Here is a 25,673-nt window from a genome sequence, read left to right as displayed (position 1 = left end):
GATATTTTATTTCAACATTTCTTTTGGTGAATATATCATATATATTTTTTTCTGCAAAATATGCACATTTTCTTTTCATGGGTGACCTAAAAATTCGATCAATGAACCAAACAATTTCGACCTAATTTTAGCGCATATCGCATGACGTCATTTCAAAAGTAGTCCGTGCACGCGACAGGTATATTCCACAGTGTTGAATACAAGCAAGTATATTCCACAACGTGTTATACCGTCAATGTCGCGGTGAAAATGGGATAAAATGGGTTTTTCACGCATTGACTACAATTAACAAACGCGAGTATCTTCGCTGCCTTGGGCCATACTTTGATACTTCTGACCCTAAAAGTTTGGTTAAGAGACAATAAAGATGTTGTCAATAATGGCGAGTAGCGGAGCGATACAAAATGCATGTTTTTATTTTTTGAGTCACAATATATTCCGTGTGAAATTCCGGCTACGATATCCGAACATTAACACCGGGGATGAACAACTTTTGTCACGTGACCGCAAAAGTCAACGCCGGTTGCAGAAACAGATTGTAATCTTGTACATTAAGGTAAGTTTTGTTGTTTTTTCATATAATCAAAATTTCAGTTTTTAACAAGTGATAGCCTATGACACAGTATACTAAATAAACTTTTATTTGAAATGATTCCATTGCCTTTACTGTTTCCACTTTCCGAGAACACTTCGACACAAAATTCTGAAATGCATTGCAAACGCTGTTTGTTTATGTGGTGTTGATGATTTTCTTTCAACAATATTGGTTTAACGACTGAATTAGTATGATTTTACACTTCATTTTAATATATTTAATAAGATTCATGACAAAAATAGCGGTGCAAATTGAAAAATATCTTATTTTTTTGTTTTGTTTTGTTTTGCAAACGCAGGTTGGTATTTCTTGAGCAATAGGAAATGGCAAACGCAGGTTGCGAGAATATTCAAAGGATAATGAAACGCACACTGTACACATTTTTGAAAGTCTTCTAAAATATGATATGGTTACAAATACGAAAATATTAACTATTCAACACAATATATGACTACGGAACTTCAATTGAGGACATTTAAACAGAGCGGAAATATGCTTATCAACACATTAAGTACTGTTACAAGTATATTGAACCACAACGTGCGTTGCCTCCTTTAAGCGGACCTCGAATGACGCTAAACGCGCCAAAACTCACGAAAATCCCGTGCATTAGTAAACACGCATGTTTATTGAACTGTGACGAAAAGAATAGCAGATAGTGTGTCACATCCAATCACTTGCGTTTCATATCTCTTTTGGTGTAGTCTTTAAAACTTTATAAAAACATTTTAGAAATATGTTTTAACAAAAAGTAATTCTTTCATTACAGAAACATGACGCTCGTGTGTGAAATCTGTGGAAAGACATTTAAATCGAAGTGGGGGTTAAAGCTTCATGATAAGCGCCACAGAGGGACTGGACGATTCGCCTGTTGTGGAAAAACATTTTACACAAAACAGGCGTTCAACAGACACAGGTTTGTATGTTTTTTGTTTTTAGTACAATGCTAGGTTCTGTCGGTTTAAAAATCAAGATACAATTCAACATAGGTCATTGCATTCTGAGCGAAAGTATGTTTTTATAACCTAGTTGCAAAGCACTATTTAAAATGTTTTGAATGGTGTTTTCGAAAAAAGCGGGTACAGATTTTTTATTCGAATGAGTGGTGTTGCTCTCAGTAATTTTAATCAGGCTGACAATATATGAATGTGCTAATTAATATTAAGAATGGGTTTTAATATTCTCAAACTTTTTAGACTCGGAAAATTGGGCGTCGCTCTGCGAAAAATGGGTTTAATGCATGTGTGTAAAGTGTTGTCTCAGATTAGCCTGTGTAGTCCGCACAGGCTTATCAGGGACGACTCGTGCCGCTTGTATGATTCTTTTCGTTTCAGAAGTCTCTTCTTAGAAGAACGCCCAGTTTAGACGGAAAGTGGCGTACCTGATTAGCCTGTGCGGACTGCAAATGCTAATATGGGACAACACTTAACGCACATGCTTTCAACCCCCTTTTCACAGAGCGAGGCTCAGTTCAATTTTGCTATTATATTAAATTTATACTGGTACGTTGCTAACGGAGACGCCGTGCTACAACCTGTAACTCGAGCCCATTGTCGTAAAGTGTCTCAACATTCAGGTGTTCAATACGTTTTCCCAAACACCGTATATTTTGTTTTTATTAACTTTCAACATTTTAGTAAAATGCTCGTGTGCCGAAAATATAGTATTATGAATTGCGGAACAGTAGCAACACTGTAGAGATGATTCTCACAGTTCTTCTATAAATTGTTCCCTCAATCTTCACAGCTGAGCAAAACATATGCATACAATTGTGTTCATTCAAATTGCATTCTTTAACTACAAAATCTTAATATTAAGATAATATTTAATATTAAATATATTTGGACAACTAACAAAACAGCATGAGAAAAATAACATTCCGACAAATTATTTTTCAATTCTTTTGAGATCTTCATTTTACAATACTCCGCTCCGAATCGCGATTTATTTTATGATGATAATGGCGATGAAGATGGAGATGATGATGATGAAGATGTTGATGATGATTTGATTTGAACAGTACATATCGAGTATCGCTTCGTGTGTCGTGTGTCGCGGTCTGAAATTAGACCGCGTTACACGAAATTCGGATAATATGGGCGATATTTGAATAATAAAATATCGCGCGTCGCCGCGACTGTCGCGCAAAATATCGTGTATCGCTTCGTGTGTCGTGTGTCGCCCTTGATGAAAGAAGGGCAAGAATATAGATGTCACTATCCGGATTCCGTAATCTTAACCAACCTGCGTTTGCCATAATCCAGCTTCAGCAAACTGCGTTTGCTCAACCAACCCGCGTTTGTAAATTTTTGAAATAGCAAGAACTGCCCAAATTAAATATAACAACAACAACTTATATCGCAAATACAATAAATCATCAAAAATTAAGCATCGTGTGCTCTCATTTTTCTAGAAATATGATTTATTCGTGAATGGAAAGTAAAAAAATATAAAATCAAACTGCGTTTGCATCGAAAATCTAAAGTTTGTGTCGAAGTGTTCTTAAAAACTGCAAAGCTTCGAAACAAGTGCAATGCGTCTTAATATGCGAAAAGGTATGAAGCATGTCATAAGCTTTGTATTGTCCAGAAATTTTAACATATTCTCTATAAAAAGATGAAAATTACCTGACGGAGCGGGATTCCTGATGTAATTCAACAACCTGCGTTGACTTTTGTGGTCACGTGACAAAAGTTGTTCATCCCCGGTGATTAACGAGCGAACTCGAGATTGGCTTCGGACAGCTTCGTAAGAAGGATGTAGTTCTCATTAATACGTCATTTTTTTGATGCTGCCCTAAGAGTTGGCTCATTAATGTTTATATCTCATGGCGGGAAATTAACATGGAATACACAAAATAAAACCGAGCAGGTTGTATCTCGTTAAATCTATGTTACCATACCACATCTAGCATTGAAATTTGGCTATTGCTATATAAAGGAACACTGATTTTTATGAGTTAACTTAATTTTACGAGATATTTGTTGATTTTGAGTATTTATGTTACTTTTAGGCATTAAGGCACAGCGGTTTTCTTTACCATCAAATATTTATGAAAATATTGTACATTTAAATGTTAGATTTTCACAATTTCACATTTTCTGGGGCCAGGGGTGGGGTGGGGTTGCCGATTAGGGAGGAATACCAAAGCAGTGCACAGAACATTATAAATGAATATTTTAAATTATTGCTATTTAATTATTGGAATATGATTACATTTCTAATTATAAAAGATATAAGAAGAATGATTAATGATAATGGTGGTGTCTCCATTATCTTTTGCCTTCATTTTTATACTCAGATGTCTGTTTATTGTTCAAATGTATTAATGATTGATTACCCAAAACTTAGTAACTATTTAAAACGAATTAATAAAAAGTTAAAATGAGCGTGGCAGCGGGATAAATAAGTGTGCATCATTTGACCGACTGCGTTATTCGACGCTTTAATAATAAAATATATATATATATATATATATATATATATATATATATATATATATATATATATATATATATATATCTTCCGTGTATTCACCATTTTGAACAATATTTAATATTTTTTTGCATTACCTATTTTTGCTGTAACAACGATTTATTCCTCTCGTTTTACGAGCAATAACGTCGTTGTAACGAGTTAGCTATGTCTTCCCACGGATACTAAGCCATTCGGGTGACTACGACTTACTTTGTTCATCTGACTTGCTAAGGCGCTCCAACGACTTACTGTGTCGTTGAGGTGAGTCAGTTATTGGTTACATACCCCTAAAAGGAAGTGGAATTTGGGGGGTATATGCAGTCAGTTTGCTACTAAGCACATATGATTCAGGTTCTGGTGCATAAGATTTTAAAAATGCATTTCAAATGATAAGTTTTGATATCAATTTAAAGGTACATGTGTAAGTCACAGGGCAAAAGGCCTGATTTGTGCATTTCTTTGTATGTTGGTGGTTAAGCAGATTTTTTGTAAGCTTATTAAACCGCCTTTCCGGTCATGTATAGTGATATATTGGCTATACGCTCTGTTATGGTGAAATCTGAGATCAAAGATAGAATTCTATATATATCAAAGAAGGAACCTTTTTCGCGTGGAAATACACACAAACAAGTCAAATGTGCGACAGTTCTTTTTGTGCCGTCGTAGTTTAAGGACTATGTGAAGTATGTTATACTGAAATTATTGTTGTTGTTTATATAAGTTCAGCGAACACAAACCAGCACAAATTCAGTATGAAATGAGTAATGGTAGAGAAATTCTAACGTCGGTTTATCCTGAATCCGCTAGCTATCTTGTCTTTATTTTGGCGACAATGTATTTTTTTCCCAACACGTGTGACTTTAAAAAAAGGAACATAATACAGTAAAGAAAACAGGTTAATGACACTTGCACTAAATATTCGTTCCTGGTCATCGTGTCAGTATAAATTTGTAGTTTCACAATAACCAATTTCACAATTCGTTCTATTAGTTGAGAGAAATATATTTATATTGCAATTATGTTTCATACTAACGTGTAAACAAACACCCGACATGTTTCTGTAGATAAGGCACATATGCCCCACATACCGATGATTGTCAAAAAAGTTAGCTTATATTGAATAAAACTGTGCCCTAATCATGCATTTACATTCTCACAATTATCTGTAAAAGTTCGGATCTTTTAAACAGCAATACTTTATAAGTTATCGGTTTGAATGGTGCTTCATGTGTGTGTATAGTGACATGTCATTTGCAGAAATACTTATTGAGTTACCACGAACTCAATTCTCAATCTGCATGTTGATTAATACGCATGTTGCATTGGTATTGCAACAATACTAGAACGTGTTGGTGAATTATGTTTGATGGATATTGAAGCCGTGAATGACATGTGGACAAATGATGAGGGAAAGATTGAAGCCGTGAATGACGTGTGGTGGTGTGTGTGATGCAGATGAAGAAGCCATGAATGGCATGTTGTTCGGTGACATATGACGTAGATAGCCCTGAATGACGTAGGATGAGTAAAGTGGGATTGAGAAGTGAGTCGGGGTGAGGGCGATAGTTTAAAAGTCCAATACTTGGTGATATTGTTATAGAGTTATTTAAACGAGTAAATTAATTATAAGTACTGATATTTTGATTGAAAAAAATGGATTAAGATAGAGGAAACAGCGACACAAAAAGAAAAAGTGTGAAATTTAATGAGTGCGTGAGTTGTTTGGTTTGTTATTTTAGAAATTAAATTTTTGTTCGTATGACATGAATACCTCAATTTTCTATTTTTGTCTGCAAACTGCACTGATGAATCATAATACCCTGCTACGCAACATCACTTGCTCGTTTTTTTTTGTTTTTTTTTTGTAAATTATTCTCATTCTAGTAGCAAGTCGTTTTGAGTTACGCCTGACACAATTCGAAATGGTATTTATGTTAGATAAAAATAAATTAAGCTAATTACTCGTTAATATAATCAAAAACATGAACAAATAAATGAAAATATGGAGATTCTTTAATAAATGCTGTTTAATATGCGTGTAATGTTTCGCCACTCTTGCAGCAAACATATTATATATTTTCTTGCGATGTTAACGCATCAAATTGTTGTTTATTTTTGGGTGTTTGCTTGCTAAAAGATGCTCAAAAATCAGTTAATGTCGCAAAAAGTGAACCCAAATAGGAAGATTCTAGGTTTCAAAGCTTGAAGGTTGAAGATGCAATGATTTTTTAGTTACGCGAGAATCATATCAAACATGCATTTGTTTCCTACAAAAAAGGACACACGTCTGGTTTTGTCGATAGATCCAGAACAAAATAAAAACGTTAACCTGTTTAATCACTGTGAAAGCACTACATGAAGAGGTATTCGCGACGAAAGGACGAAATATATGTAATGCCAAACCTCTGAACTAAGAAGTATGGGAAGACTAAATGCGTGTCAGGTAGGTATACACACTAACGTATATAAACCATATAACCCTCCTCGCATATTAAAGTTGTATTTGAAATTCATTAACTTATGAATTCGTATATGGGACATAAACGAAAGTAATGCAAGAAGTAACATAGTTACACAATTAGCAATCGGAAGCAGTCTTAATAATGTAAATTAATACACCTATGCATTACATTTCGTCTGAATTATTTTAATATAATTGAAAAAACCTCTGTATTACGTTTGGTTCTCTTTACATGCTACATGAAGAATTTAATCACGAAAACCATGTAAGAATTAAATAATTTGTTATATGTTTTCCTCATTTTAATTGCAGTAGCTCCTAAGGTGATCAATACGCATGGGAAAATTAATAATTATGGGTTACCGTATGTTCCATATTCACAGTATAATAATGATTTACTGTTGTGTTTTTGAGCCTCATAAATAAAGCTGAAACTTCGTGTTTCTCTTCACAAAAAAGTGTATTTATTAAAGGTTTGGTGCATACCATAAACATGTACGATGCAATAGATGTTCTATTACATGTCCTACCTTGACTTAGGTGGCTCCGGTTTTTTAGGTTCGGACTCTTGGGAAGTCGTTGGTGACGACAACGTTGGTTGTTTTTGTACATAGGCTCTGAAACGGAAAAGGCCTTCCAATAATGTGTATCCATAACACATGAAAGTACATATATTGAGTTACTAAATACAAAAACTTACGAACAAGAATGAGTTTAAATGTGGTGATTCTTTTAAAAAGCACAATGGAATTAATAGGAAATGTTTTAACTATAACTTAAATAACGTTTATACACACATAACACTTGTGCCCATCTGATGACATGACATCATAAATTTCATAATTGCGTTAATAAATGACAAGCTAAATATTTATTTTTTATAAATAAATTTAGCAAACCATGTCGTAGTGTTTAAACAGTAAGTGTTAACTTACTTGCTATGATTGAAGTGTAAAACTTATTACACAATTTTTGAAAATATTATTCTTGAAATGATTCTTTTTACATCACGCTTTGTAGACGATATTGCCTTTGTGGTTCATGTCTACGTGTATATTGCTTAACAGTGTTCTTTAACAAAATTTGTTTTCTTTTAAATGATTTAAATCCAACAATGTATTACGTTTTGTGCTATCAATAGCATCACACGAACACGTGAACATTGGGCTTAGCTTCTCATTGAGTGCAAACATTAGACTATCACTTTAAGTCATACAGATATATAATGCGTAAAATTGTGCTAACCTTTTGTGCAAACATATTCTTGTATGCAACGATCGTGGAATCAATATATCAACGGCGTTTGACGGGTGTAATTTCGAAGCACAATATATTTAATTATTATTAAATTAAATTAAATTTTCTAAAATTATATTATAACCGTTAAGCTTTTTAAATAATAGCGAAGTAATTTCTTACAGACACGTGTATACATGTACTGCTTTTAGCATATTTGAAGACATCCAACTTGCTGTAAAGTGTTCTAGGACTTGATGACTGTGCTTGCTTTGTCAATTTGTGTGTGCCGTTGTTTATATTCTTTTCTTAAAAATCACATATTCCTTTTCCATAGTTAATAAATAAAGTTAATACAGTTAATTGCTGCTATAATTTTAATGGCGTCCGAATAATTATGTTTTCAATCAATAACTTTTACGATCGGTTTATAAAACGCCTATCCACATGTTTTGTCATGGAAACAAGTTACCCTCATACTATGTGGAAAAAATGTCAAAGTATATTTATGATTAGGTACTCATCGTTAGATACTTAATGGTTTTGTAGAAATAAACGCTAGAACGATGTAATATTCTTCATTATCAAGATAGAAAAGTCCATACATCCTGTTTTGAAACTGTATTGAGCTAATAAAAGGAAACTTCATATTATTCACACATACCGGGTTTATGAATTGCACATTGCGTGTACTTTGTACTGTTCTGTACATCGCAATCAACTTTAAAATTATTATATGACTTCAGCCTTACACGCGATACAAAAATACAACGGAAGAACAAAATAATAAACCTTAATTCCGCTTCCCCCTTAAACGTTGGGGCATAAACATGATATGTCAACATGAATTAATGTCGAAATATGCAGTATAATTTACGTTTCAAAACCATGTTGGTCTGGGACGCGTCGCGTCACGATGGTTGTTTCCCATAGCAAAAACCTTTGCCTTTTCACAAGTGAATTCATTATTGCGTATCGTGTTCTATTTAAAAACAAGAGGAAAATGATGGCTCCAAAGAGCGCACCTGAATAAAGAACACCATGATTGAAGTCATGACATGATCGAAAGTATGCACTTAGAATGAGAACTATAGGTTATACATACATGAAAAAGACATGAATCCATGGGGCACAAATGCCCCACATTCCACTTATGTCTAAATACCCAGCTTTTATCAAATACAATTTATCCGCTTCTGCGAAATAGTTCGTAAAAAGAATCAAATCTTGAATAGCAATACAACTTTACAATCAAGAATATCATTGCAATAAATGGGAGGTGACTGCAACCAATCATATATTCCATATTAAGGGTTGACCCACGTGGTACATACTCTTAATTTATTACTTGAGTGTTAACAATGATGTTTAGACCTGGTAACCTAATTTTTAAACGTTTGTGAAGTTGACTTAACTTTACTTATTCTCGACTAGTTTACTCAAGATAAAGTAAAAATGCGGCAAATTTAGTGATAAATATTTGTGCAAGAATGTGCTAGCTTAGTTGTTATACGCACGTAACCGAGATTCGAACTCTGTCAAGATATTGTCCAGAAAAAACATTCTGACCGAATGTAATCACGATTGGTGGGAAAATGTGGCAAATTGCTGACGACGCCGCTCCCCCCCCCCCCCCCTCGCACACATCACGACTTCGAACTTTGTACATATGGTTATTATAATATCGCAGCTTGAGAACTTTGTGCTCTGGGGATCTTAACTATGGGTGAGAGTTATTCTACATTTTCTTAATAATTGGTCATTTTATTGTTCGTTCCGCTGTCAAAATAAGCAAGAGCGAAATCTATTTTAAATTATATAAACACTTTGTCATAAAACAGTTTGGTGAGTTGTGATATTGCAGGTTGATGCGCTATGAGTAAAATCCAAAACTACGATTAAAACTTCCTGCACATATATATTAAGCTATCGAATTTGCTCTTGCACCTTAGGCGTTAGAACACTTCTCTGCACAACTACTCCCCCGATAGGGTAAAACAACACACTACAACATTTTTTTTTTGGTAAGCCGTTGGTATGACCGACTGACTGATATCGTGTCTTACATCTGTTCTTTGCGCGCATTTTACATACATTCCACATAAGCATTTAACATACAACTATACGATACATGTCATACAAGTCTATAAGTTCTCAAAATATAGCCATAATATTCGTCATCAAACATACATAAAAGTACGATTACAAACAAAAGCTTTGTCATCGCTACAACTATCATAAAACGTAGTCTACCTACATCAACAGGCATACTGTATGCCTACACGAGTTCCGCTCGTAGGCAGCAATAGAGGCAGCCACACCTATCGCCACTTACGGAGACCGATTGTATATATAGTGAAAACATTACCTGTTGTACAATCCATAGAGGAAACCATAAAACGCCATTAATGACGTCATCATGTACAACGTCATTTGACGTTTGAAAACAGTTTTCTTTGTTATTTAAATTGTGCAGTCAAAAGGCGTAAAAATGTAGTTAACATATAATTTCCATTGTTTTAATAAAGGCATTATGCCGAAACGTCAATTAAAGGAGTATAATCAGAGAGTTATAATTATTTAATATCCCTTCGGATAATTCAACTGAGATATTACCTTTTGATTACACACATTATTTTGTTTATAAAAAACAAAAACAATCTTTTTCAAATAAGATACAGAAATTGGTTCTTATCTTTTTATTTTTTCGCAGTTTCCCCTTAGCAGCCTTTAACAACTGTTAACAAAATTAGAATCGCTTGGTGAGAGTAAGTCCAATAAATCATGGTACCACTTAATACTCTAAAAAAGCATCCACGTTATTACTTTGTGACTGAGCAGTTTGACGTAAAGATGTCAAATATAAATCCACGTGAAACGCCTAAGCGGGCAAAGTATAAAATAAGTACGCACATTTAAAAACCAAACAAATACAATCCAATATATATTACTTACACGACAGCCGAAACCGGCACGTCGTACCGCGCTTACCCGCACGTTCCCACACGGTGTGTTACAAACCATTGTGGCTTTTATTAAGACAAGCGCCATAACCGCTGTACGTCTCAGCGGATACTTATTCCCGAGTGATCTCCCTCCTTTGAATCATCGAGAGTTTAAAAACAGCATGAGCCATTTAGGCAAGCGCCTTAACCATGATCTGGTTATTATAATAACCGAAATAACCTCCCTCGGTAAATAACACTTTACGATTAAATAGCTCTTGATTCTTTGAGTAACTCCGGCAGCACGAGCCCCACCCTCTCACACACACAGACGTAAGGAAGCGCGTTTATATCATTTGCATACATCTGGAAGATCAGATGTAAACACACAATTTATGTTAATAAAACTTTAGAACGCACATTTAGAAATCTAACAGATGCTCAAGCAACAACCTCACTACGTTAACAGCACATAATTATCTCCATTATGAAGATTTTGCCGCTTCCGACGGCGACCACGTGTCATGCACTACATCACTGGGCGTTTCGAACTCATAGCCTTCTAAACCAGTGCTGCTAGTGTCACTATAAACAAGTCTAGTACAGCCATGACTGACTGCCAATTATATAGCATTTAAACTTTGTTAATAGTATTTCCAAAGCGACAATTGAACCTGACATCTTAAGACAACTTTATTTAAAAGTTCAACATTTTGGCTTTAAGTATGTCTATGTTTAAACACATAGTCATAATTTGAGAGACAATTCCGATATTAATACCTATATTTATATAAAATGTGCCCCACAAAACTACCAATTTTTAACACACAGACATATTCCAAATTTTGTACAAATCTAAGCGTCTGTTTAAATGAATCGATTCTAAGACCCGATATAATCATGTTATCATTAACTGTATTTAACTGAGATCCAAACCCTTGTAATTCTTTCACTGGCTCATATAATTGTTGTCTACACCAAAACAGATAACAAAACATCTTTTAAAATTCCCCGCTAAATAATTACTGTTTTATCATATGTATTTGCGGTGCCAATGTCATCATCTGACCAAACTTTCAAGGCGAAACATAAACAGTCTGTTTGTGGCTGAAAACTATCAACAAAATGATATGCAGGCGTCATATGAAAATTAATCATCAATCAATTCTTTTAACCAGTATTTCTGACTGGCCTTGTTCGTACTCAATATATTCGTCAGTCAATACACACACTACTCAAACTTTGCCAGGGATCACTTTTTATTTTCACATGATCTTCAATTTTGGATTACGTTCATTTTAAATTGTTATTTCGCAGGTTTTGATATTAGAACGTGTGTTTTTATTTTTATTTTTATGTATTGATTTATCATTGATGCGTGACGCTGGCTGAATCTAGCTAGGGGTAAACTTCAAATTACACATACTATAAAAAGTGATCCGTCACAAATTTTGAATAGTATATTTCCTGACTGCAAGCAAAGTTACCAGAGCCTTAACTTGAACGTTTATTGTTAATGACGTATAAGCAGTTTTGATGAGATATTTGTTTACCGTCAAAAATTAAATTTTACTTTGATTGATAAAAATCATCCGTTCATTCTTTCGCCGAAATACACTCACTACAATGATACTTACGTTGTTGATTCTGTTTCTGAAATTTGTCCGGTGTCAGTAATCACGGTTAACGGAATTTCTTCTACACTTTTTTCACTCGTCGACGCCATATCTCTTTGTCCGTTTGTTTTTTAATTGGATACGCACGCGTATTAATGAAAGCGTTTAGCCATTTATTAATGTAACTGAAACACTTTTCGTCACATTTCTCGTCAAACTGATCTTTATTTACATACGCCGTGTCAATATAACTCCTTTAAAGTATTAACATCTTAGCTTTACCAGTATGATGTACACTTGAGCCGGCATGTATTACAAGACGCATTGACATAATTGTTGGGGAAAACGAAACCACAGTTTGTAAATCTCGAGGCCCGTACTTCTGTTGCTTACAAATATTGCATAAAAAGAAAAATGTCATAAAATTGAGACATGTTTACACATTTTGTTACTATGGACCATCATATCTATTTATTCTCCTTTTGCACCTTAGATCGTCAAATTGCTTCGAGTTATTATCTTTTACAGGAAAATGCACGGTTCCTTGTCATGACTAGACGGAAATACTGAGAGAGAGAAATCAATTACAAATAAAACAATCCCAAAGCAGTATACTAAAATTTTTAAGAAGAAAAATGCTCTTGCTAAACATTGCTTAATCAGGGACGGTACTTTACGCACATGCATTAAGCCCTGTTTTCCCAGAAAGCGACTCATATTTACTAAATAGGCTCACTTAAGCGGGCAATCCAGCGTCAAGTGTTCCTTCTTCAGGACCGACCGTTGCCATGACTTCGCTGACCCCTCATTCAAGAGATTGGAGGCAGCCCCGTGGGTGGGGAAGGTTCACAGTAAACACTTTTCAATAAGCCGCGTTGTTGAAAACTGGAAATTGCTTTCGGTGTTAAAGATGTGGTTTATTTCGTTTAAAGGAAGTCTCTTCTTTGCGAAAATCCAGTTGAGGTGGACAGTGTGCTTCCTGATTAGCATTCGCATCATGTTTCTGGAGTATATTTGAATTAGTAAGGAGTTGGGATATGGATTTATATCTTCCTTGTCTGAACCCTTAAGCAAGTGAGTCCTTACGTTGGTCGGACAATATTCCAGTATGTATACAGCTTAAATAAAGGTTTAATTGGCGACTTCAAAAGAATCATCTCAACTAGTTTGTCGTTGTTGATCCATATTAATACGTCCTGTTCGATGCTTAAAAGTAATTGATTCAGTGTTTTCTGTACATAGAATATCGGTACAAGTTTAATGTCAACTATAAAAATAGTGTTCTCTACATTTATACTTTATAACTAATATTACTGGGTTATACACAAGTATATCATACGTTAAGAGACTATGTTTACAGGTCGACGCGTATCGTTTTTCAAACCCTACTCTGTTTACATGTCGACTCGTATCTTGCTTTAACCCTACTTGGTTTACAGGTAGACTCGTATCGTACTTTAATCCTACCCTGTTTACAGGTCCACTCGTATCATACTTCAAACCCTACTCTGTTTACAGGTCGACTCGTACCGTACTTTTACGCTATCATGTTTGCAGGTCGACTTGTATCGTACTTTAATCCTACTATGTTTGCAGATCGACTCATATCGTACTTTAATCCTACTATGTTTGCAGGTCGACTCGTATCGTACTTTAACGCTACTATGTTTGCAGGTCGACTCGTATCGTACTTTAATCTTAATATGTTTACAGATCAACTCGTATCGTACTTTAATCCTACTATGTTTGCAGGTCGACTCGTATCGTACTTTAACGCTACTATGTTTGAAGGTCGACTCGTATCGTACTTTTATCCTACTATGTTTGCAGGTCGACTTGCATCGTACTTCAAACCATACTCTGTTTAAAGTTCGACATGTATCGTACTTCAACCGTACGGTAGACCACGTTACCACGCATATCTGACCACGCCCTCCTTCCCAGGAAGTGACACACCCGTTCGACTTCAATTCTGGGTAGAGCAATGTATATTTTAAAAACGTACAGACACACAACGCGTGATTTGTTTTTAAATCAGTATTTCCATACTTTTCTATAAATTAAAATTTCCATACTAGTTTTGGGGGCTTTCAAAAAAATATAGGCACGTGTTAAAATGCTTTACAGTTTCAGACGAAATAATGTTTGGGGCATCAAAACCTTGTGAATGCCTTCCATATAAAAATATATCATTATTGTTTGGTTGGGATAACAACAACAGCATCAAAACATCAAAACGTTACTTAAATTCTGTCATACAGATGCGTCTCAGTAAGAAGCTGACTAGGCAAAACTTTCATTTAAATGACAAACACTTTTCAAATCCACGATTTTCAGTTCTAGAAAGTATTTACCGAGAGTATATTTGTTTTGTGTTTTCAGTGCAAATTCCAGGGGTCAGGCACAGGATCTCAGAGCGTTATCAGTTACCTAACTGGGCCTATTAGGCCAAGCAACGCTTTACAATCAGAAGTAGAAGCCTTGTGGCTACGACAATATGTTCATATATAGCCTCGTTCTAGGAAATCTGGGCTTAATGCATGTAAGTTAAGCTTTATCTCAAATAAGCCTGTGCAGTCAGCACAAGCTGTTCACTGACGACACTTTCCGCCTCAAATGGATATTATTAAAGGAGAGACCTCCTTTAAACGAAACATTCCTTGAAAGAGGAAAGTGTCGTCCCTGAATATCCTGTGCGGACTGCACAGGCTAATATGGGATGACACTTGACGCACATGCATTACGCCCAGATTTCAACGAACAAGGCTCATATTTATGAATATGAATTTGTTTTATTATACAATATTTCTGATGTTTAATAACATACATGTATTGTTGCCTCTATATAGTTTATGTTTCCTCTATAAATTCTTCCAGCTGTGTTGAACAGATTTTTGATTTCAACTCTGTTCCATGTGTGTATCAAATAATTACATTTTAAGCTGCTATTTCTGGTTTGATATACACGTCCTTAAAAGTGACATTAAAGTTACATTAAAAAAGTGCCCTTACTGCAGAATTTACACCAATGACCTTTTTATCACAAGACCAGCACCGCTGTACATGTATACTATTCGTGTTCTGAATGTAACCTAATGTTTATGCTAATGGATCTGCTTGACCTTGTCGCCTAAGACAATTCAATTTTTAAGGCCGGAATGTCCCAATTATTGCGGCTGACCCAATTTCATCAACGATCGCATCGCAACTTTAATGCCAAAATATCGCACATTTCTTATCGCATCGCAATTTTTGTTTCATCAAATATCGCATCGCCGATTTGAGTTTCGATATTCGCACATCGCCAATAATGAGGCTATTATACGTTTCATCAAAAATCGCACATCGCAAGAGCACCTGTTTTTTGCGATATTGTGCTTAAAACATGCGATCACACAAACCCAGTCGCAGACGGTAAATAAAATACAATATGGCCGACGTGTTTTTTTTATGGAAAATAACGCGAGAAGGAGAGAGCGGGAGTTCCGGCCCCGTCTGGAGATAGGCGGGGTTCGCGATATGGACTTTGTGAATCGGTATCGGGTAAACAGAACCACCACACAGGAGCTAGTGGAGCTTCTGGGGCAGGATCTTGCCAAATCCGAACGCGGCGGAAAAATCATTTCGCCAGAGACCAAGGTAACATTAATGCAATCGACGTGAATTTGCTAATTTATTACGGTATATTTGCTGGGAGAAATTGACACTCGAAGTACGGGGATTACGATCATTATCCAGTACAGCAGAGTACTGTTTTCTTACATCCGGTCTGAATTTGTTCTCATATCAACAGGTCAACACGGATACTAAAATGACATTGTATGATAATATAACCGTTTGATAAGCAGGCATAAAAAGACAAATCGAACAACGATTGAGTTGTAATTCGACTCATTAAATTTATGGATTAATTCAAGGCTGTGTTAACCTACAATATGAAGTAAATACAATCTAGGGCACGTACATGTACATTTAGTTTGAACTGTTATCTTTAGTAGTTTGTAGTAATTTATTAGTTGTTCACAGATTTTTCATCTTCATAATTGTTTTCCTTTCTACTGATCTTTTTTATTGCAGAGTGGAGTCAGTGGAGTAAAGCTACTAGGGTCAACATGATCGGTTTTTTTTTTATTGTAAATGATATTTCAAGTTCTGTGACCAAATTTTATTTATGAATGTTTTAATATTTTTGCTGCAGATCCTCGTCAGCCTAAGATTTCTTGCTAAAGGGGCATTTTATGCGGAATTAGCCGACACACATGGCATCAGTCGTTCAAGCGTGTCAAGAACTGTGCATACCTGTGTTGAGTCTGTCAACAACAACCTGGACAACATTAGGTACGTACTGTAACTGTAAGATAGATTTAATATAATATTATTGTAATTACAGTTACAAACAGACAATCTTAAGTCTACGGTTACACATGACCATCCATTTTTACTTATTGATTTTAAACACGGGCTTGGCACAGACAATTCTTAAAGTTAAAAGTCTGCAACAGTACAAAAATGTAGCTTACTTAGAAATCCTATATATATGAAAACGCAACTCCAGACTCCAAAAGCTTTACCAAAGTGCACATGTAGCCACTGGTTTGTGGAGGTGGCAATGAACAATTTTACTGCAATAGTCTACATTTTATACCTCCATTGTGTTACATATTTATCAGCTTATTAGTATTAATTGAAATGTTGAAATTAAATGGCGGCTGCACGAGTTACCCAAATCTACCTAAATCTTCCCAAATCTATTCAAATCACTTACTAATTAATCTTCTCAAATCTCTCCAAATCTACACCAATTAAAATTGATCAAAGTTACTTGTGTAATAAATTTGGAGACAAATATATATTGCTTCCTGTGGTTGCTATAGAATTGTGTCGAAAAGACCAACTAATGTCTAAAAAGAGGTAAGATAGAGCTAAATAAAGGTACGTTAAGAACACAGAAAAGCCAATAACCGCGTACCGAGATCGCAGTGCCATTATCAAAAGCGAATTGTAAAATGTAAGTACTGAAAAAAATCAGATGACCAGTAAAATTTCAATAAAAGAATAACATGAAACTTTTTTGTGAATTAATTGTTCAAGGACTTTATCTTACAACTTCGATCTTAAAGGCGCAATATAATGTAAATTCACGATGTCGGCCAATAAAACAACATGCCATAATGATGCCGGGAATCAATTGCCTGACAATTAAAACATTAGCAACGAACGAGCACAATTGTTGTTACAGACAGGGGTTAAGTTTCGATAATTGGTAACATTCGTATGGTGAAGTCGTACAAATTTAACTTGAGATCGGGCGGGTAGGGGCGTTTAGCGTAGATCGAAATGGCACATTCATTAAAACAGAAAAGTGTGACGGATTGATGCACAGAGCGCAAACCATAAGCAATCATACTTCTTTTTTTGTTTTTGGTATTGATTTGTCTGTAATCCACATGCATAGATCATTGGGTTTATAACGTTCCATTTTATTTATATTTTCTCTCTGATAGGCGTGTCTTCTTTCATTTAATTATTTTTAATTTGTTAAGCAGTCACATAAACAACCAAGCTATGTAAATGGAATTTTACACCCATTATTGCTGCTTCTTCCTGTATTTGCGCGATGATTATCTGAGATATTAACTCTATGATTCTATATTCTCAAATCTTTTCTATAAAGAAGGAATGTAGTTGACAATTGTTAATAGTTTTATTTGATCGTTCGTCAAAAAGTTGTAATTCTGTTACTCTTGTATCTTCAATGCAATTGAGTAATTAAATAGTAATTAAATTGAATGCGTTTTAATTCCCTTTTATTATTGTTTAATTTGAGTTACAATGCTATGACGTTAAATTTTATTTACACTTAAATGTATTATGAATATTGCTGGGCCAAGTGTGAGGTTGAGCGCTCTATAACCAGGTTAAACCCCCAATGCTTTGCATTGACCGTTCCAATGCGGTGACCCGATCTTTATTCATATTTTGTGTTTATGTTGGTTTGTATTGTGCTGTATTGTGCTGTTTTGTACTGTTTAGGCAATCGGTCACTTGCCTTAAATAAAGGACCAACTAATTGTTTTTAATGAAAAGTCAATACTGCTCCAGCAGCTGGAGTTTCACTTCTATTTTGATAGTTTTAAGTGTATGAATAAATACTTAGTACCCAATACAATTTTCATATTTACATCCGTGGGATAACTTTATATATCATGAAGGTCTCCGATCTGAACATATGTCATTGACAACCATACCAAGTATTACAATTATCTGAGGGATAGAATCAGCCCGCGATATAGGTACGTTTTCGGTTTACTAAACACATTAACAGTTAACTAACAAGGGCCGTTTGAAAAACTTGCATGCCCCCCATATGGGCTGTCAGTTGTAGTGGCAGCCTTGTGTGAATACGTTTTTGGCACTGTGACTTTGACCTTTGACCTAGTGACCTGAAAATCAATAGGGGTCATCTACGAGTCATGATCATCCGGAAACCATTTTACTGTGTCAAGTCACCGTGACCTTTGACCTAGTGACCTGAAAGTCAATAGGGGTCATCTGCGAGTCATGATCAATGTACCCATGAAGTTTCATGATCCTAGGCGTAAGGTTTCTTGAGTTATCATTCGGAAACCATTTTTCTAAGTTGAGTCACCGTGACCTTGACCTTTGACCTGGTGACCTGAAAATCAATAGGGGTCATCTGCGAGTCATGATCAATGTACCTATGAAGTTTCATGATCCTAGGCATAAGTGTTCTTGAGTTATCATTCGGAAACCTTTTTAATATTTCGGGTCACCGTGACCTTGACCTTTGACCTAGTGACCTGAAAATCAACAGGGGTCATCTGCGAGTCATGATCAATGTACCTATGAAGTTTCATGATCCTAGGCATAAGCGTTCTTGAGGTATCATTCGGAAACCATTTAACTATTTCGAGTCATCGTGACCATGACCTTTGACCTAGTGACCTTAAAATCAATAGGGGTCATCTGCGAGTCAGGATCAATGTACCGATGAAGTTTCATGATCCTAGGCATAAGCGTTCTTGAGTTATCATTCGGAAACCATTTTACTATTTCGGGTCACCGTGACTTTGACCTTTGACCTAGTGACTTAAAAATAAATAGGGGTCATCTGCAAGTCATGATCAATGTACCTATGAAGTTTCATGATCCTAGGCATAAGCGTTCTTGAGTTATCATCCGGAAACCATTTTAATATTTCCGGTCACCGTGACCTTGACCTAGTGACCTCAAAATCAGTAGGGGTCATCTGCGAGTCATGATCAATGTACCTGTGAAGTTTCATGATCCTAGGCCTAAGCGTTCTTGAGTAATCATCCGGAAACCATCTGGTGGACGGACGGACATACGGACGGACGGACATACGGACGGACGGACCGACATTTGCAACACAATATACCTCCTCTTCTTCGAATGGGGGCATAATAAAGACCACTCACTCTTTTAGACTGATGTTTTCTATCGGTATCTGCTCCAAGCGAACAATCTTTGAATCCCCAGCTGCGCCATTGGTAGTAGCAAGGTCTTCAAAGTGGGTACTTAAAACAGTAAGTGGACAATTAGGAACTTATTATTTATTCAAATAGTGTTCTTTGTTTAGTTTTCTGTCTGCACTGTGCACAGGCTAATCTAAGACAGCACTTTCGGCAAGATTTTCGTTTTGAAAAAACTTCCCAAAAAACGAAAAATATCATTAAAGGGGAAAGTTTTGTCACTGTGCGGACTGCCAATGCTAACTTGAGAATTACACTTTACGCACATACATCAAGCCCCGTTTTCCCACCGTGAGACCCATATTAAATGTGTTCAGTGTGTTCACTCAATAATTGCTGCTCCTGCATTACAAAACAAGGTTACGATGAGCATTTGGGATTGCCTTTTACCTTGGTACCATTGGCGCTATGGTTAGCTAAAAAGAGGTTACATTGTTTAAAAAAATATTGCTCCATTTTTTTTCAATTTTGTCTGATTTTGCTTTGATTCATTTTTTTTTAATTCAGTAAAATTTCAAAGAGCAATTTATAGGTTACACTATGGGGAAACATTCATTTTTTCATAAACCTCAATTTTGGCCTCCTTAATTGCAAATAAAACAGCCCTGTCACAGACACACCACATGCTCTTACAGGCTTTTTTTGTTTTTTAACATTGTGTTTCCTTCCCTATCCAGCTCTGAAAGTTAACCTTAGTAAATACAATAACATTAAAAAAATTCTTCTCAAAATTAAAGTATTAGAAAGTAAAAAACACCAATATCCCAATTAAAGTCAAAACAACGTTTTTTCCTTAACAAAGGGCCTCAGCTCCATTCCCAAAATGGTGGAAAAACCCCACTGACTTACCCGATGGCGTGTTCATCGGGCTGCTGTGAGTCCAATGCCTCCATGGGCTCTATGATAATACTCTGGTCTGTGCCCGGATAAACAAACACCTCCTGGTTGTCCGGTATCTGGCGCACCACACTGTCAATGACAGGGAAAACTGTGCTTTATGCATGTGATTGAAGTGGCATAGCACATTAGCCTGTGTGCTGCACACAGACTAATCAGGGTCACCCTTTTACACCTACACTGGATTTTTGAGAAAGAACTCCATACAAGGGGAAAGTGTGGTCCAAATGTAGCCAGTGAGGACTGTCGACATTTTCCAATGGTCTTTTTTTATTTAAAGGAAGTCTCTTCTTAGTGAAATTCAACTTAAGTGGAATGTCTCATCCATGATAAGCTTTCCAGACTTCACAGGCTTATCTGTGATAACACATTAGGCACATGCATTAGGCCCCTTTTCCTAGACTGAGGCTCAATTCCTTGTGAAACAGTCGTCGTCTACCAAGTCCTATTCATGATACAGATAGAATTATTAATATTAGATGTTATTGGCATGAAGACATCATAAATATTATTGGCATGATGAGGTCATAAATATTATTGGCATGATGATGTCATAAATATTATAAGCACGATGATGTCATCGGGGTCATTATTGATCGTTTGTTAACAATAAAATAAGATAAATGTATTATTTACAGTATATTGTGGTATATTATTCTAAGAATATTCCCCTTATTATTCTAAGAATTAATTGTTTGTAGAGTATGCCAATCTTGTGCACAATTTCTTATACTGCCTCACTCAAGCCGGTTGTATATACTCTTGGAATAATGTATTAGCACAAATTGCTCTTAATATTTTATTAGTACAAGTCAAGTAGACATGTAGTTTACTAGATTGTAAGCCATTGGCAAGCCTGAAGACTAAACTAGTGAAAACTGGGACTGCTTCAGGGTTAAATAATAATCTTAAGATATTCTACACTGTATAAAAACAACATTTAAATTATTTTAATGATACATGCTTTCAGAACTTAATGTGACCTGTTCACAAAATGGCAATTACAAACAAGGGCTGTTTGTAAAACATGCATGCCACCCTATATGAGCTATAAGTTGTAGTAGCAGCCATTGTGTGAATACGTTTTTTGTCACTGTGAACGGTGGTGGTGGTGGTGGTGGTGGTGGTGGTGGTGGTGGTTATGGTGGTGGTGGTGGTGGTGGTGGTGGTGGTGGTGGTGGTGGTGGTGGTGGTGGTGGTGGTGGTGGTAGTGGTGGTGGTGGTGGTGGTGGTGGTGGTGGTGTGGTGGTGGTGGTGGTGGTGGTGGTGGTGGTGGTGGTGGTGGTGGTGGTGGTGGTGGTGGTGGTGGTGGTGGTGGTGGTGGTGGTGGTGGTGGTGGTGGTGGTTTCCTTACTAAAAGGATGATGTTTCATTGGACTGATAATTAATGATTTAGGATTACAGACCAGTTGCTTCAGTAATATTGTTCAGAGTGTGCCCTGTTGGCCGCGTATGCATTCTTGAGTTATCATTCAAAAACCATTTTACTATTTCCCGTCACCGTGACCTTGACCTTTGACCTAGTGACCTCAAAATCAATAGGGGTCATCTGCGAGTCATGATCAATGTACCTATGAAGTTTCATGATCCTAGGCCCATGCGTTGAGTTATCCTCTAACAACCACCTGGTGGACGGACCGACCGACCGACCGACAGACAGACCGACATGCGCAAAGCAATATACCCCCTCTTCTTCGAAGGGGGGCATACAAATTAAACAATTACATGTGATTGCGGTGCACGAAATTTGTCATTTGAAGGTCTCATTTAACCGACAGCATCAGTCACATTAATCGAAAAATCAAACTTATTCTACTCGATCCCCACTATTTGGCGCAAAGCATATTTAGCGGTAATAAGAAAATGTTATTTGAATAAGATGTAGAAAAAATATACGCGAAATGTTCCAGTGGCGTAACTTATGAAAAGTCGAACACTCGCATGTTTGCGTTTGTAGCAATTGGAAAAATACACTTTAAATATGGTTTATGTTATGTGCATTTATTCCATATGAATACTTGAACAATTTCCGAAAAACACATGTTTCATTTAAACAAGACGAGTTACAAATTTTCTTGCAATACAGAAGTCTTTTAATGATGAAATACTGTAACCCTTAAAGTATCAGCAGTAGCTTTGTATTGCTCGTTATATATGTACATGGGTCAAGTCCATAATCGACTAATATATAAAGCCATCAAAGAAGTAAAGTATTTAAATATTCCCAAGACGTCCGACCTCTATTCAAGAAAGAAAAGTTTATACTTCATGCATGCCCAATCAACAAACTTAAAGCAAAGTCGCGCCAAAAACCTTACTTTCGATCTCTTGGAGGAAAATAATTTCAATTTAGAATTTCAAACAAAAACTTTAAATCAGTAAAGTATGTGTTCCCCTTACTGTTTCAATTTTCAATGAGACGATAGGTTTCGAAATAATTTGTGTTCTATTGAGTATATTGTTATAGCAATTGTTTAACAATTAAAATAACAAAATAGGTTTACTTTAAAAGTTATACATTAACTACATACAAACACAGTCGTATGCTCTTTATCTTTTTTAACTTGTGTTATTAATTCCGCATTAATTAATTAAACTAATGGTGTTGTTTTCCCCTCAGTTTGTTTTTGTCATTTTCTTACATTGGTCCCACTAACGTTGTTAACAAATATGAATAAAGTCTCATGCCTTTAGCTAACCGGGTTAAAAGTAGTATTTGGAAGAGATGTGATGGAAAATACACTTTTCTCATGTCGATATTGTGCCTAATATAAGACATAAACCCTTATTTAAATATGAATTCTTGGTATTGAGATTTCCTTTGTTGCATGATATTTTACTACGGCCTACATTTTGGAGACATCCTGCTGATATAATTACATTCCACGAACAGCGCTAGTAAATTAAAACTAAGGTCATACATTCGATATGTTTTCGCATATTTAAGTTTTATGAAGTTCAAGAAGTTTATTTTAAACGACTTGTATTGTGGACTACGTGATTTTACGATTGACCACGTGACAAACTGTTGATACATCCTGCTCACGTAATCACATTCCACGAACAGCTCTCAAACTTTTTTCTGACCGACACTCAGTTTTTACAATAATAAAAAATACTGATGTAATAAGTAAAACCGGTTGTAACAAGAAAACGAATACGCATTGTCATGTAAACATATTTTGAGAAATTTGATCATACCAGTTTTACAAGTGAATAGTATTGCCGTATATGGTGCGTTTTTCTACAATATAATTTACAAGTTACTATGCAATTTTACGAATTGGGGTTGTGGAAGGTATGATGGGTTGCTTGAATCACTTTAAATGGAAGATTGAAATAAATAGCTCAAAGCGCCAAGTTTCTAATGCACGTTTTTAAGCTGTTGGCATTTACTCAGTTTTGCTTTTGTATTATTTACTGTGAATTTTACCTCAACCATCGGTAAAAATCAAAGACGAATAATTTCACGATGTATACCGAGTTTCAACAAAGTGACTTGAATACGTATTTATGTATAACTGGATAATGGACAAACTGACAAACACACATAACAGATGGAGGGCACATTTTTAGTCGTCCACGATAAACAAATTACAAAAAAGAATATACAACGTGTGTTGTATTTAGGATTGAGTGTTTGAGTAAATAGGCCTGTCTCAGATTTGACCTTGCGAACTGATTTTGTTACTCAACATGACTCAGATTCAAACACAAGTTTCACAAGCACATGTGGGCTCTAGAGTGGTAACAAGCTTAACGTTTGCGAAGCACGATGCTGAGCGCTGGACATATATATTTATATCAACAGATCAACTTGATACCTTTGTATTCAATCAACCTTAAACGAGTGATTATTTAGAATTAACAATTTCTTCTATTTATCGCATTCATCAATTGAATAATCAATATCCGGCACAAACCATATATTGAAAGGCCCTTCCTTTCTTGTGGATTGTTTTATTGATTCCCACATAAGTTGATAGCACGCAGCCGTATGTTAATGTTAGTCAAATTATGTGCGTAATCTTTAGAATTGCGTACGTGGCCTAATAAAACTGGTCCTAGGCTAATGTGCCAATGATTCAACTGTCTCATTTTAAGGAGAAAGTTGAATGTCAATTACGCACACACGTGTGTGTTTCTGCTCTATAAGTTTAACGTGCCATGGAAGATTTTACTATAAATCCTCCATGATCAGATATTGTCTTATACAAATCAATTGCTTATCGGTTTTAAGTCAAGGCCACACTTCAAAGTCAACGGTTATACATTTTGGTTCCTCTGTTTAGTTTTGAGTATCAAACTATAATTTCGAAATAGTTTTCCACACGAACAAACAATGTGTAGCGTGCTTCTGTAAATCTCCTCGATGTCGCAGTACAAGGTAAAGCAAACTTGATTGTTTTCTCTTTCTTTGTAATGTCCCAGAGGACGTAAATTTAACTTCGTATTTGTTATGACAAATACAAGATGATGTCTGTAATGTTATTCGTATCGCACTGTGACAAGTGGTATTTAAACAAGGATACGAGGTAATGTATACGACAATTGGTGAATATTGTACCCATGTGAATGCTTCGGGGGCATTATGGCCTTCTTTTATGTACTGAACATTCAAACGGAAAAATAATATAAATGATATGAAACAGGTTTTAATCGACCAGGATTACCTGGTTTATATTGGCAGCCGATTCATGATTACGAATATATATACTAGGTGATTGGATAAGCTTCTTCGGAAATCGGGTTAATCACAAATCGCCATTCTGAAAGTGATATGTTAATTGTTACTTATAGTTATACTTATATAAGGTATACCTTCAATTTCTATGCTGGAATATTAATAACCTAGCAGGCCGTTAAAGTGTATGAGCTTCACTGCTCTTAACAAATGTTGAAATGCCGGAGGTAACCGTTGTGAGGGGTTTG

General features: G+C 35.7%; 1 protein-coding gene across 1 annotated transcript in view; it reads right to left on the bottom strand.

Annotated features, from left to right (window-relative positions):
• Positions 1–12,574, bottom strand: part of LOC127859719 (uncharacterized) — a 77,413-nt gene extending 64,839 nt beyond the window's left edge. Inside the window, exons 1-2 of the mRNA XM_052397226.1 lie at positions 12,352–12,574; positions 7,064–7,150 (exon numbers count right to left, since the gene is read on the bottom strand). Coding sequence (XP_052253186.1) covers positions 7,064–7,150; positions 12,352–12,440 — 176 coding nt within the window. The 5' untranslated portion in view covers positions 12,441–12,574. The remainder of the gene's footprint in view (positions 1–7,063; positions 7,151–12,351) is intronic.
• Between the last annotated feature and the right edge of the window lie 13,099 nt (positions 12,575–25,673).

This window comes from Dreissena polymorpha, chromosome 15 (genome assembly GCF_020536995.1).
Source record: "Dreissena polymorpha isolate Duluth1 chromosome 15, UMN_Dpol_1.0, whole genome shotgun sequence".
NCBI lineage: Eukaryota > Metazoa > Mollusca > Bivalvia > Myida > Dreissenidae > Dreissena > Dreissena polymorpha.
Note: the sequence above shows the minus strand (reverse complement) of the source record. Positions and strands in the feature narration are given on the sequence as shown.